The sequence below is a fragment of the Cynocephalus volans genome, chromosome 1 (genome assembly GCF_027409185.1).
Source record: "Cynocephalus volans isolate mCynVol1 chromosome 1, mCynVol1.pri, whole genome shotgun sequence".
Lineage (NCBI taxonomy): Eukaryota > Metazoa > Chordata > Mammalia > Dermoptera > Cynocephalidae > Cynocephalus > Cynocephalus volans.
Window position 1 is genome coordinate 135,319,464 of NC_084460.1, and position 14,268 is coordinate 135,333,731.

General features: G+C 37.4%; 1 protein-coding gene across 2 annotated transcripts in view; it reads left to right on the forward strand.

Annotated features, from left to right (window-relative positions):
* GUCA1C (guanylate cyclase activator 1C) overlaps positions 1 to 14,268 on the forward strand; it is a 38,639-nt gene continuing 24,371 nt past the window's right edge. For both annotated transcript variants that reach the window (XM_063097699.1, XM_063097613.1), the window contains exon 1: positions 1 to 204. In XM_063097699.1, the coding sequence (XP_062953769.1) occupies positions 1 to 204 (204 nt within the window). The remainder of the gene's footprint in view (positions 205 to 14,268) is intronic.

The following is a 14,268-nucleotide window of genomic DNA, read 5'->3' on the forward strand; positions in this document are numbered from 1 at the left end:
ATGGGGAATAACAAATCTATGGCTGGTGGCCAGACAGCAATTCATACACAAGACACCTACGTGTGGTACAGAACATTCATGATGGAATATCCATCCGGCCTGCAAACACTACATGAATTTAAGACACTTTTGGGTCTGCAAGGTCTAAATCAAATGGCCAATCAGCAAGTTGATCAAGTTTATAATACCTTTGATATGAACAAGGTAAGACCTTTTACTTGGTATGAAATGAAATGAATGAAAATGCTATGGTTTTCATTCCCCCCTCCCTTTTTTTCCCTATAAAATAGCCTTAGGTAAAATGTGTGCATCCCACTGCACAGAGAGGTCTTCAGACAACCCACAGCTTGTAGGTAAGTGAGTCATTAAATACATTTAGCACTGATGGCATGAAAATAATTGGGAACTAGACTCTCCACCCTTGGAAATGTTCTGCATGTAGGGAGTTATTTTAAAACTAAATTAAATCTCAGCATGGAATTCTAATGTTATCGTATAAATAAATCAAATAAGTGCAGATTGATTTACAAAGACTGTTTTCAAAGTATTCAATGGATTGGTGACATTTTATTAAAAAAAATTACAGGAATTTATTTTTAAAAGTATGATTGCATCTAGATTGGCAGATAAAATCAATACAAATTAGCCAACATGTCTCTTCTCAAATCAGAAGTTAGAATGCTTCATAATACTTTTCTTTTCATATCTAACCAATTTAGTTTGGGAAAAATTAAAACAGTTTATGGTTTTACATTCAAATAAATTTTAGTTTCTAAAGACTGTTACTCAAGTGTTGTCTTGAATTTACTCATTCTCAAGGAAATGCAGTGCAATTAATTTCATTTCTTGAAAAAAATACAAAGATGAGAAGAGAAAAAATATGGAATAGAAACTTTAAGACAAAAAAAAATGTGAAATACTAGGGTAAAGTTCTGCCTGCTTTTCCTTGTGTGTTTCTGTCATTTTACCTGTAGACTTGTATATTTCAAAATGTGCAGATGCCAACTAGAATAAAAGGGAAGGGGGAAATACTACTAATGGAAAAACAGACAATTTTAGAAGACTGTGCAAATGAATAATAGAAGGGAAAGAAGGAAAAATTAATCAAATAAAATTAAAAACAACTGGCTGTCCATTAGGACATGGAATTTAGCGTAATCCTTTGGGCCCTTTTCCAAAGCCGAAAAACAGGTGACTTTAAAGGAGATAGCAGCCAGGAACTGGGGAAAAGTAAACCTGTGCAAAATTAACAGATATGTCTTTTTAGGATGTTATGGTCTTTTGTGCTGTGTTATCAAATATGAGTTAATGTTTAGCATGACAGTGTTTTCCTCCTTTTAAATTGTATTAGTGTAGATGCAAGCAAAAGGAGACCTGCCCCCAAGGAGCGTACAAATCACTGGGAAAATGAGAAAGATTCTGCTTTTGTTCTTAACCCTGAAATATGGTCCAGATACTGTACATGTTGCCATGTTGTTACTATTCGCCTCTGCCTATGAGTGTATTTCTCATCTCTCAATCTATTTCTACCCATCATCCCTTTCACTCTGTGTGGCTGCCGCTGTCCCACTGTCTGCTGTAAGCAGCCCAATCTCAGGATGGAAGGCTGTGGCTCTAGACAGCTGCTTCTCAGGCCCTGGCAGTACTCCTGAGAGGTTAGAAGAGCTATCGGCAAGTTCTTTAGTTAGTTGTTCTCCCAAGCTGTAGATGTCATATCTCATGCCAGAGATTTTGTTGTTAGCCCAGCATTTGTGAACGCACTGTGCACGTCAGTGGTTCACTTGCAAGAACAGGAACACATGAACAGAAGCGCTAGGTGGAAACCAGGATCTGCTATAGAAATGAAGCCTGCTATCAAGAAAGCAGGGGCAGACAATGTCCAAACAGGCATCTTGGTGTGTGTGTGTGTCATTGGTGTGAGAGCCCTCTCAGTGTCTGTCACAAGAATGGCCAGACCCACCGCAGGAGCTTAATTTTAATGGCTTGGAAGTTCTGCTGGTACTCAGAATTTATCACTGAGATTTTACGATTGCTTGGGAAGCAAGAGAGCCTGAGCGGTGATGACAAATGCCACAAAACGTGTGGGGATCTCAACATAAAATCACATCATAAAATGAAAGGAGTGAGGATTGTTTACTATCAAGTGATTCTAAGAAATGATATGCAATCATGGACAGGAAAACAAAAAAATCTCATATATTTAGTTACATAAATCATACAACTATCAGCTGTCCAGAATCTTCAAGAATTTACTATTTCTATGGAGCTTCTCAGCAGTTTTCTTTTTTTTTTTTTTAGTTCACTTTTTAAAAATTGTTATTTTTTCTTTTCCTTTTTTAAATAAATTTTATTGTGTATGTTGAAAATATACACTGTGATGTTCTAAAATATGTATAGATAGTAAAAAGGTTATTATATAGTGAAGCAAATTAACATGTTCATCATCTCACAGTTACCCATTTTTGTGTGTGTGTATGGCAAGAGCAGCCAAAATCTATTTATTTAGCATGAATCCCATATGCAGTACAATTTTATCAACTGTAGCCCTCACGCTGTACATTACATCCCTAGACTTGGCCATCCTACATATCTGCTGCTTTGTATCCTCTGACCTACATCTTCTGATTCTCCCCACCTCCCCAACTGTTTTGATCTCTATCTCTGTATATTTTATTTTATTTTTTTTTACATTCCACATATGTGAGATCAAGCAATATTTTTTTCTTTTTATTTTAAGTATTCTTGATGGAAATTGTTCTAAAACAAATTTCATATTTTCCTGCCTCCTCAAAGTGTGGTAAACATTTTCTTGATATATCAGAGTCATTGTTATGAACATGAGCTGTTACATTTTATGTAATAATATGAGGAACCTGTGCCCTATTGAAGCTTTTGGAGCTAAGTTTCCTAATGTTAGAAACCCTGAAAATGTGTGATTTTGTCATTCAGTTTATTTTTTTTATCATTTTTTCTGTTCCTTTTCCTGCTTCAAACTTACATTTTACAGCTTTCTGATTGTTATAATATTAAAAAACTTTCAATCTCTTTTCAATGTCCCATTTCTACCTTGGCTTTGGCTTGGTTTCAAGCTAAACAAGCCTATTAGAATAATGCTTAAAGTTAAAGTAAATATATTTTGAAGTTTAGAGTATAAAATTTATAACAATTCCTTTGACTAATCACACAACATCGTGGGCTTCTTCTTTGCACTCAGTAATGATATTTAATGCTTTCTGAGTGTCAAGGATATGGAGAAAAAGGAACCCTTGTACACTGTTGGTGGGAATGTAACTTAGTTGTAGCCATTATGGAAAACAATATGGAGGTTCCTCAAAAACTTAAAAATAGGACTACCATATAATCCAACAATTCCTCTTCTGGGTATGTATCCAAAGGAAATAAAAATAGTATCTCAAAGAGATATCAGCACTCCCTGTTCGTTGCAGCATTATTCACAACAGCCATGATATGGAATCAACATAAGTGTCCATCGGCAGATGAATGGATTAAGAAACTGTGGTATGTGTATATACAGTGGAATACTATTTAGCTTTTAAAAAGAAGGAAATCCTGTCATTTGGGACAACATAGGTGAACCTGGAGGACATTATACTGAGTGAAATAAGCCAGGCACAGAAAGACAAAAACTGCACTATCTCTTATATGTGGAATCCAAAAAAGTCAAACTCATAGAAGCAGAGAGTAGAATGCTGGTTGCCAGGGACTGGGTGGGGTGGAAGTAGGGAAATGGGGAGACGTTGGTCAAAGGGTACAAAGTTTCAGTTATGTAGGAAGAATAAGCTCTGGGCATCTATTGTACAACATGGTAACTATGGTTAATAATAATCTATTTTATACTTGAAAATTGCAAAGAGAGAAGATCTTAAATGTTCTCAAAGAACACTGATAAACATGTGAGGTGATGGATATGTTAATTCGCTTAACTTAGACATTTCACAGTGTATACATATATCAAAACATCATATGTACACCATAAATGTATACAATTTGTCTATATACCTTAATAAAGCTGGGAAAAAAACACTTTCTGAGTGCTTGTTATGTGCCTGGCACTGTTCTAGGCACATTACATAGATTAACACAGTCGATTATCACAATGATAATGGAACCTACTTGTTGATAGCAGCCGTGATGATGGCACCTCAGACCTCTGGGGAATGTAATTGACCAGTGCCCCATATGATTTGCACTGAAATCCAAAACTGTGCTTGTGCTGAGTCCATGCTGCTTGGGCTTAGACTACCACCAGTGAGTGAGTGCAGCAGAAATACTAAGGCCAACCCATTCCTAACCAGCAGGGGACTCCTGTCTGCAGGCTTTGGCTCAAGGATTTCTTGGTGACTTTGCTCTACCTTAGGTTGTAGGAGTGTCTAAGGCACTGCTGCCCAAACTTCCCACCCTCTCATCTTCATCTGGGTCAGGTTAGCATCCTTGTCTAACAACCAGGTCATCATTCCCTTCCTATTTCCATCACTCCCTTCCTATTTCCTTCCACACAAGCATTTTTCCAAGTGAAATCCTTAAATTGGGATTAATATGTCTAATATCCTATTTAAAAGACTCACAGAAAAAGAGGCCAGAGAAAAATATAAGATTATAACAAAAGAAACCAGAAAGAATTTCCAGACCTATCAGGCACATGTTTCACAAGGGCCAACGCAATGAATAGAAAGAGAGCAAATTACAGCATATGTTGAAAAATTTTATAACAACAGTGATCGAGCCGATCCTAAAGTCTTCAAGAAAGAGGGGAAAAAACCCCAAAGAAATGGAAAGTAAAATAGCATCGAGCTTAACACTGACACCAGAAGCTAGAAGTAAGTAAGAAATGCCTCTAAAATTCTGAGGGGAAATTACCAAGCCAAATCAAACATGAGAGAATAAAGACATGCAAGGACTAAACAATTTACTTCACACTTCTTTTTTCTTAGGAAGCTACTGGAGCAGGTGATGCAGCAAAATAAGTAAATACGCCAAGAGGGAGAGAGGAATCCAACATAGGAAAACAGATAAGGGCAGTCCAAGGATCATGAAGAAGGAAAGTCCAGATCAACAGTTACATGCTTTTAGAAAGCCCAGTGAACTACTAACCCAAATTGGAAAAAAGAAGAGGGACTCTGGGAGGAAGAGGGGGGGAAAATGTCATGATGAATTAGCTACTATGTTTGAGAATTTCAAAACCAGTATTTATTTAATTGGTATTTAACCAATCTGATGTGCATTTGAAAGGAAAACTACCACAATTTAAAATGAAGCAACTTTAAAATTTTTTATTATGAAAATTTTACACATACAAAAGTAGAGGGAATAATGAACTTTCATATACCCGTGAGCCATCTTCAACAGTTATCAGAATTTTCCATTTTTGTTTCATTTGTCTCCCTCCCATGTTGGTAGTTTCTGGATTTTTTTTTTTTTTACACTTTATCCATTATATTTCCAAGAATTTACCACTTATATCTGTCACACATATACAAGAATATTCCTGGAGACATGACTTGTTAAAATGAAACAAACAAGCAAATTAATTAACAAAACTTGGGAACAACCTGAGCACTCATTTTCAGGAGAATGAATAAAGCAATTGTGGTATATTTGTGGAATGAATACTAGAGAGCTCTAAAAATGGATGAATTCGAGTGATATATATCAGTATGGAAAATCTTGGAAATACGATGTTGAACAAAGAATAGAAGTTGCAGAAGGATCTATACATTGTTTAATGAATACTAACAAATGATGTTAATAGTATACAAATATAGACTTGAAGATAGAACACTAACCTTACAAGACACTAACCTGGAAAATTAGGAAGAATCATCAGATTAGAGTTGTAATAGACATGGGTTACAAATGTATTTGTAATGTTTTCATTCTATGAAATATAACGATTCTGAAGCAAATATAGAAAAATGTTAAAATGCACTATATGTGGGCTGTAAAAATATGTTTGTTATCTTTTTTACATTTTTTTCTTTTTTAAAAATTTTATCATTACACAATGTAAACATTTTCTGTGGCTCTTTACCAATTTATCCCTAATCTCTCTTCCCCCTACTCATTTCCCACTTCTGGTAGCCTCAGTTCCTTTCTCTCCTTTTGAAAGTTCAAGGAATTATTTGATTGATGTATCTATCATTCCTTCTTTTTTTTTTTTTTCAGCTCCCACTTATGAATGAAGACATGTGGCATTTCTCTTTCTATACCTGGCTTATTTACCTTAACATATTTTTCTCTTAGTTCATCCATGTTGCTGTGAACAGTAGAATTTCATTCCTTTTTGTGGCTGACTAGTATTCCATTGTGTATATGTACCACATTTTTCTTATCCACTTGATGGAGTTTGGATGTGTTGTCCCCTCCAAAACTCATGTGGAAATTTGACCTCCAATGTGGTGGTGTTGGAAAGTATTGAGTCATGGGGGCAGATCCCTCATGAATGGATTAATGCTCTCCCTGGGGGAGGGGGGAGAAATGAGTGAGTTCTCTTGCTCTATTAGTTCCCGTGAGAGCTCATTGCTTAAAAAGACCCTCGCACCTTCTCTTTCTCTCTTGCTTCCTCTCACCATGTGATCTGCTTGTACCCGCTGGCTGCCTGCCACTTTCCGCCATGAGTAGAAGTACCCTGAGGCCCATGCCGGATGCAACAGTCCCAGAATCGTAAGCCAAATAAACCTCTTTTCCTTATAAATTACCCAGTCTCAGGTATTTCTGTTATAGCAACACAAACGGACTAAAACACCACTCATCTGTCAATGGACATTTATATTGGTTCCAATTCTTAGCTATTGTAAACAGAGCTGTGATAAATATGGGAGTGCAGGTATCCCTTCAACATGATGATTTCCATTCCTTTGGGTACATACGCAGAAGAGGGCCTGCTGGATCATATGGTAGTTCTGTCTGTAATTGAGGAACTTGCATATCATTTTCCATAATAGCTGTACTAATTTACAGTCCCACCAACAGTGTGTAAAGATTCCCTTTTCTCCACATCCTCACCGGCATTTATTATTTTCAGTCTTTTTGATAATAGCCAGTCTATCTGGGGGTGAAATTATATCTCAGTGTGGTTTCGATTTACATTTCCCCGATGATTAGAGATATTGAGCATTTTTTAATGTACCTGTTGGCCATTTGTATGTCTTCCTTTGAAAAATGTCTATTCAACTCCTCTTCCCAATTTTTAATTGGATTTTTTTTTACTGTTTAGTTATTTGAGTTCCTTGCATATTCTGAAGTTAATCCCTAATCAGGTGTATGGTAGAATTCACCAGTAAAGCCATCCAGTCCTGGGATTTTCTTTGTTGGGAGACTGCTGATTACTGCTTCATCTCATTGCTTGCTATTGTTCTGTTCAGATTTTCTATTTCTTCCTGGTTCAGTCTTGATAGTTTTTATGTGTCCAAAAATTTATCCATTTCCTCTAGGTTTTCAAATTTGTTGGCATGTAGTTTTTTATAATAGTTTGTAATGATTCTTTGTATTTCTACAGTATATTGCTTGTAATGTCTCTTTTTTTATTTCAAATTTTTGTTATTTGGATGTTCTCACTACTTTTTTTTTTAGTTAGCCTAGCAAATGGCTTGTTTGTTTTATCTTCTTACAAAACCAACTTTTGTTTCATTATTTTTTGTATTGTTGTTTGTATCTCTATTTCATTTAGTTCTTCTCAAATCTTAATTATTTATTTCTGTCTATTAATTTTGGAATTGGATCATACTTGTTTTTCTATTTCTTTGAAGTGTAGCATTAGGTTATTTTTTTGCAATCTTTCTGTATTTTTGATGGAGTGTTCAATACAATAAATTTCCCTCATAGTACTGTTTTTGCAGTATCCCACAGGTTTTGGTATGATGTATCTTTGTTTTTGTTAGTTTCAAGAAATTTTTTGATTTCCTTTTTTAATTTCTTCTTGGACCCATGGGTCATTCAGGAGCATGTTGTTTAATTTCCACATATTTGTAGAGTTTCCTGAGTTTTGCTTGTTATTGCTTTTAATATGTTGGGGTCTTAAAATCATATTTGAAATGACTTCATTCTTTTCTTTAATTTGTTGAGACTTGATTTGTGACCTAACACATGGTCTATCATGGAGAATGTTCCATGTGCTGATGAGAAGAATATATATTATGTAGTTGCTGGGTGAAATGTTCTGTAGATATCTGCCAGATCTAGTTGGTCTAAAGTATAGTTTAAATATTTTGTTTCTCTGTTGATTTGTTGCCTAGATTATCTGTACAGTACTTAGAGAGGGGTGTTCGGGTCCCCTGCTATTATCATATTAGGGTCTATCTCTTTTAATAAACATAATAGTGTTTGCTTTACGTATCTGGGTGTTACAGTGTTGGGTACATATATACTTATGATTGTTTTCTCTTCTTGCCCGATAGACCCCTCTATCATTATATAGTGGCCTTCTTTGTCCCTTTTTAAGGTTTTCAGTTTAAAGTCTATTTTCTCTGGTACAAGAATAATTACTCCTGCTGGTTTTTGGTTTCCATTTGCATAGTATATCTTTTTCCATCCTTCATTGTTAGTCTGTGTGTGATTTTACAGGAGAGGTGAATCTCTTGAAGATAGCATGTAGTTGGGTCTGTCTTTTTAATCCAATGAGTCAGTCTGTGTCTTTCGAGTGGGGAGTTTAATCCATTCACAATTAGGGCTGTTATTGACAGGTATTGTCTTACTCCTGGCATTTTATGGATTTTTGTTTGGATGTTTTAAATATCTTTTGTTCCTTTCTTCCCCTTTTATTGTTTGTCTTTGATGTGTGTTGGTTTTTTGAGGTGATGAATTTAGTTTCTTTGTCTTTCTTGTTTGCATTTTTGTTCTACCAGTGGGTTTTGCTCTTTCTTCTGTGTTCAGATTCCAGATGCAAGTCTACCTTGAGGATTTCTTGGAAGGCTAGTTGTGTTGTGGTGGACTCCCACAGTTTTCGGTTTGTCTGGAAAATACACTATTTCTCCCTCATTTCTGAAGGATAGCCTTGCTAGGTACAGTATTCTAGGCTGGAAGTTTCTTTCTTTTAGTGTTTTGAATATATCATCCCATTTTCTTCTCACTTGTAGAGTTCCAGTTGTGAAGTCTGCTGTAAGTCTGATGGGGGCTCCCTAATAGGTGATTTGACACTTTTCTCTTGCTGCTTTTTGGATTCTCTCTTTGTCTTTGAGCTTTGCCAGTTTGACTATGATGTGTCTCAGAGAGAATCTTTTTTGAACTGAATGCCTCCTGGATCTGAAGGTCCATGTCTCTCCTTACACTAGGGAAGTTTTCTGTTATTATTTCATTGAATAGGTTTGCAATGCCTTTTCCTTCCTACCCCCCTTCTGGAGCATGCATAATTCGAAAATTTGTGTACTTAAAGTTGTTTGCTATCTCTCTTAGATTTTCTTCATTTTAAAAAAAATTCTTTTTTCCTTTTTTTTTTTTTTTTTTTTGATCTGCTTTTGTTATTTTGAAAATACTGTCTTGGAGATCAGAGATTCTTTCTTCTGCTTTTTCTTACCTGCTGCTTAAGCTCTTGGTTGTGTTTCTTATTTTGTTGAATGAATCTTTAAGTTACATGAGTTCTGCTACATTTATTTTTAAGTTATTAATCTCTTTGTGAATTTCCTTTGGATTCTGGATTTTTTTTTCTTGTTTCATTATGTTGTGTGAGTCTTCTCTTATTTTATTGAGTTTCCTTAAGATCGTTGCTTAGAATTCCTATTCAGTCATTTTAGGGATTTCCTGCTCTATAGGATCTGGTATTTGAGAATTACTGTATTCTTTTGGTGGTGTCATATTTTCTTGGATTTTCATACTTCTAGTATCTCTACATTGATGACTGGTCATCTGTTAGAGCAGTTGCTTCTTCTATTACTCTGGGGTGGACTTTGAGGAGAGACACTTCCTCCTCTTTTTCTGATCTCTGCTAGTGACTCTTCATATGTCAATGTTGTTGAATGGCTGGTGGGCCACCTGCAGAGTGGCTGCGACTGCTACTGTGGCAGCAGGCCACTTTTTCAGTTCCTGTGGCTGTGGCGCTAGCTGTAGTGGACTACCCATGTGGAAGCTGTGTTTTTGGTATGCTCCTGCCTTCTGCCAGGCAGTGGGGGCTTTCCACAGCTCCTGCCTAGGACCCCGTTTGTGCTCCTGCCATCTTCTGATGTTTTAAAGAAAAAAATACTCCAACACTTTGTCATTTCTTCTGCAAATACTTCATTATTCATCTGTACCAATAATGATATTTTAAAAACATAACTACTATGCCTTTATTATATGTAACAAAAGCAACAATAATTCCTTTTAAAAATTTTAATTGGCAAATAATTGTATATGTTTTCGGCATACAATGTTATGATATATATATATTTACCTTGTAGAATGATTAAGTCAAACTAACATATCCATCACATCTCATACTTATTAACTTTATGGTGAGAACTTTTAAAATCTATTTATTTAGGCATTTTGATTTATACAATACATTATTATTAACTAATAGTTTCTAATATCATCTAATGTCCAGTCTGCAGGCAAATGTTCCTGATTGTCTCAAGCATAGATCCTTTATTTGAGCTAGGATCCAAATAAAATCCACATGTTACAGTTCTGATTGTGACTCTTAAGTCTCTCTCTTTTTTTTTTTTTTTCTCCTATAATAGGTTTTCTAGTTACCTCCTTCCTGCTTTACAGGAGCTGCACTATTCTCACCTAAGAAACCACAGGCTTCACCTGGAGATTTGTTTTTTCCTTTGGCTAGTACAGCAATCGAAATCCGGACCTTGGTGTTATCAGCACTATGCTGTAATCAACTGAGCTAAGCAGACAACCCCTTCACCTGGATATTGATGCTAAATGCCCTGTTCCCTGGAAACTGCTTGATGTTCTAGGGATGTACCTGCACTTTGGGCCCTACTTCTAGTGGGAGCACAAGGTGGATCTTCCTTCTGCTCTGCTGACAATGAAGGCAGAGGCTGACAATGAAGCACCTGTCATAGCCCCTCTTCCTGTGCTCTTTGCACTCCAGCCAACCTGCCTTCTTTCTGAGCTTCAGTTTGCTCTTCCTCATGTCTCCTTTCTCTTTGTAGGAGAAGGAAGTGCATTAATTCACCCATGTGAAACAACAGTGCAGAAACATGAAGAATGAAATGATTAATCATACCCTTCAAATTCCATGTTTCCCAAGAACAGACAGCTAGCATGGTGGCATACAGTATATGGTGAACAAATATTTACCGAGTGATTTAAATAAAATAAAAGGGGAGTAACAACTCACTTTTATATATACACTTTTCCCCTTTCCATTTTTCTCTTCTTCCCTCCTTTTTTTCTTCCACATTTATACCAAGGAGGGCCACTATGTCTTCCAAATTGTAACTTAGTGCCTAATTGGAGTCTTTATCTCAAGGGATATTAAACATCCTTTTTTACTTATGTAGCTAGTAAGGATTTCAACTCACATACTCAGGCATTCAAGAAATGTAACTTTAATTTTCTTTCTTTTTTTTTTTGTCATTTTTTGAGCACACCGGCCATCCCTGTATAGGATCCGAACCGGCGGCAGGAGTGCTGCTGCGCTCCCAGCGCCGCACTCCCCCGAGTGCGCCACGGGGTCGGCCCCTAATTTTCTATAACGAAGTTAATTTATATTTTGAGTCCTCAGTTTACCAGGGAGTCTCTCCCTCTGAATTCTAAGGTTGCACGTAAACCCCAAGTGTGCATCTAAACCTCAAAATATTAACAGGAGCCAGGGGAACATTTATCCCCACTGGTATTTGCTGAGACAGCATCTCTCTTCATCTCCTGATTCACGCAGAGAGCTGGGGTCTTTGCACAGGCAGGCCTCTTGAGTCAGATTCTCTCAGCTTTTGATACTGCTGGACATGGGAGCCTCTTTGGCTGGCTCGGTCTTGTCTGGCCAGATACTCCTTGACAGAGTTTGGATGTTATTGTCACCCTAAAACTCATGTGGAAATCTGATCAATCATGATCAATCATGTGGAAAAAACTCACATGGAAACCTGATCACATGATCAGTCATAGAAATCTGATCAATTTTATCAATGTGGCAGTGCTGGGAGCTATTTGGGTCATGGGGGTGGATCTCTCATGAATGGATTAATGCTCTCATTAGGGGGTGAGGATAGTGAGTGAGTAGAAGCAGCCTGAGCCCCATGCCAGATGCAACTGTCCCAGGTTAAGCAAATAAACCTGTTCTTTACACATTACCCAATCTCAGGTATTCTGTTATAGCAATAGAAAAATGGGCTAATACAATCCCTAACACTTTTTCTCCCAAGCTCTGCTAGGTGCAGGGGAACTTGGTGAGTTTCTCCCCAGGCAATGAATCACAGATGCTTCTGCTCTTACATCTGCCAAACCCACCCGGTGTTTCCGTCACCCACTCCTCAACCATTCTTGACACTCACAAGGCAGTGTCCTTGCCTCCCTCTGCCAATGACTGGCAACTCTGCCTTCCTTCCCTTATTCCACATCTCTCCAGCCTATGAAATCTTTATCTAGTTTGGGCTAGGAGAAACTAGAGAAACCGCCTCTAACTGTGCATTCTTCCAAATGTTTTGTTTATGTCATAAATTCTATGCCCTGAATCTTAAATGGCTTAAGCTATTGAAATCAAGAGCTAAGAACTCTTGATTTCCACTTTTCTGCTACAATGACTTATCTCTCAGGCAATGATTGTCTTTATGAATGTAGGGGGAGCTGGGTGATAGGAGTGATTATCAGGAGCAAAGTTGCATCATCAACACGTATTATTATCCTGCTGCATTCACCATATTTATTGAGCACCTGGATGCATGGTGGAAAGAAGGCACAAAGATGAATAAGAATTGGACCCTATCCTTAAATGAATTTTCATTCTAGTGGAAAAGATAGATACATACTCAAAAATGCAAAGGAAGTAAATAAAGAATCAAAGATTGAGAGAAGGCAAAATATTGTACTAATTCTCCAGTTTCAACATTCCCAATCAGTTCATGGTATTAGAGGGCTGCTTTTAAAGTATGCCTGGTAATGTGATTGATGGTGCAGCCTCTTCCTAGATAGGCTGGCCCAGCTGGAAGGGCTGGCCAGGGGAATTGTTCAATCTCATCCCAACAGGGTGGATAATTATAGCAAAATCACACTCAGATATTGAGGGTATATAGGGCTGGGGATGGATGAGTAAGTAGAAGATATGATTTTCTGTGTTTTCAGAGAGTTTACAATCTAGTTGAGGAGAAACGTTATGTGGAGCCTAAATAACTGAAGAATATAACAAGGCAGTATAATATGACAGGCTGTAGCAGGACTGTGCTATCCAAGGTACATTTGCTGGGATCAGTAGATGTAACAAAAACTAGGTGGTAGACTTAGGAAAGACTTTCTGGAGAAGCTGAGGCATTCTGGGATTCTGAAAGAAGTGAATAATTTGGATTATTACTAACAAAAGCTAAAAATACTTCTGTGCCAGTTACTGTTTTAAGCTCCTTACATGAGTTATCTCATAGAAACCTCACAACAATATTCTTAATAGGTACTATTTTTATCATTCCCATTTTATAGTGAGGATACTGAGGCACAGAGAGGTTAAAATACCTTGCCTAAAACTACACAGCAGGATTGGAATGCTGGCAGTCTCAGTCCATGGGCTGCACCCTAAACTGTGTGGTGCTGCACCTTTAACAAAGCAGTCAAGAAGTGCAATGAAGAGAACAGATCGAGGAGGAGAGAGAAAGGTACACAGGTATATGGGGGCCTAGCCAAGGCAGAGAGTTGCTGCCAGAGCATAGCTGGTCTCCACACACAACTTTGTCTTCTGCTCTATATAGATAACCAGCCTGTTGTCAGGACTACGTTCCTCTTACATCATAGCTGAGAAAGGGGACATTCAGAGCAAGTGACTTGCCTGCAGTCTCAGAGCAGAAAGTCAGCCTTTGGTCCTTCGGGCTCCATCTTCTTGCTGCTGTAATAGGAGTGAAGGTAAATCAGTGGGCCTCATGCCCACACCTAGGCATCTGGGTTTTATCCAAATAGAGTACCATCGTTGGCTCTTAAATTAGATCAAAACTCCTCTAAGAATAATCATTTGTCGGATGCAGAAAGGCTGGTATGAGGCTGTTTCTAATGGACATAATTGGGGTAACAGAATCCTGATTATTGGTGGCAGAAAGAACGGAGAGGGAAATACGGTCTAAAAGACTGTCAAAAGTCTTTGCCTCTAATAGGACTCCAAAGGTCTTAATGAGGAGGGTAAATGGT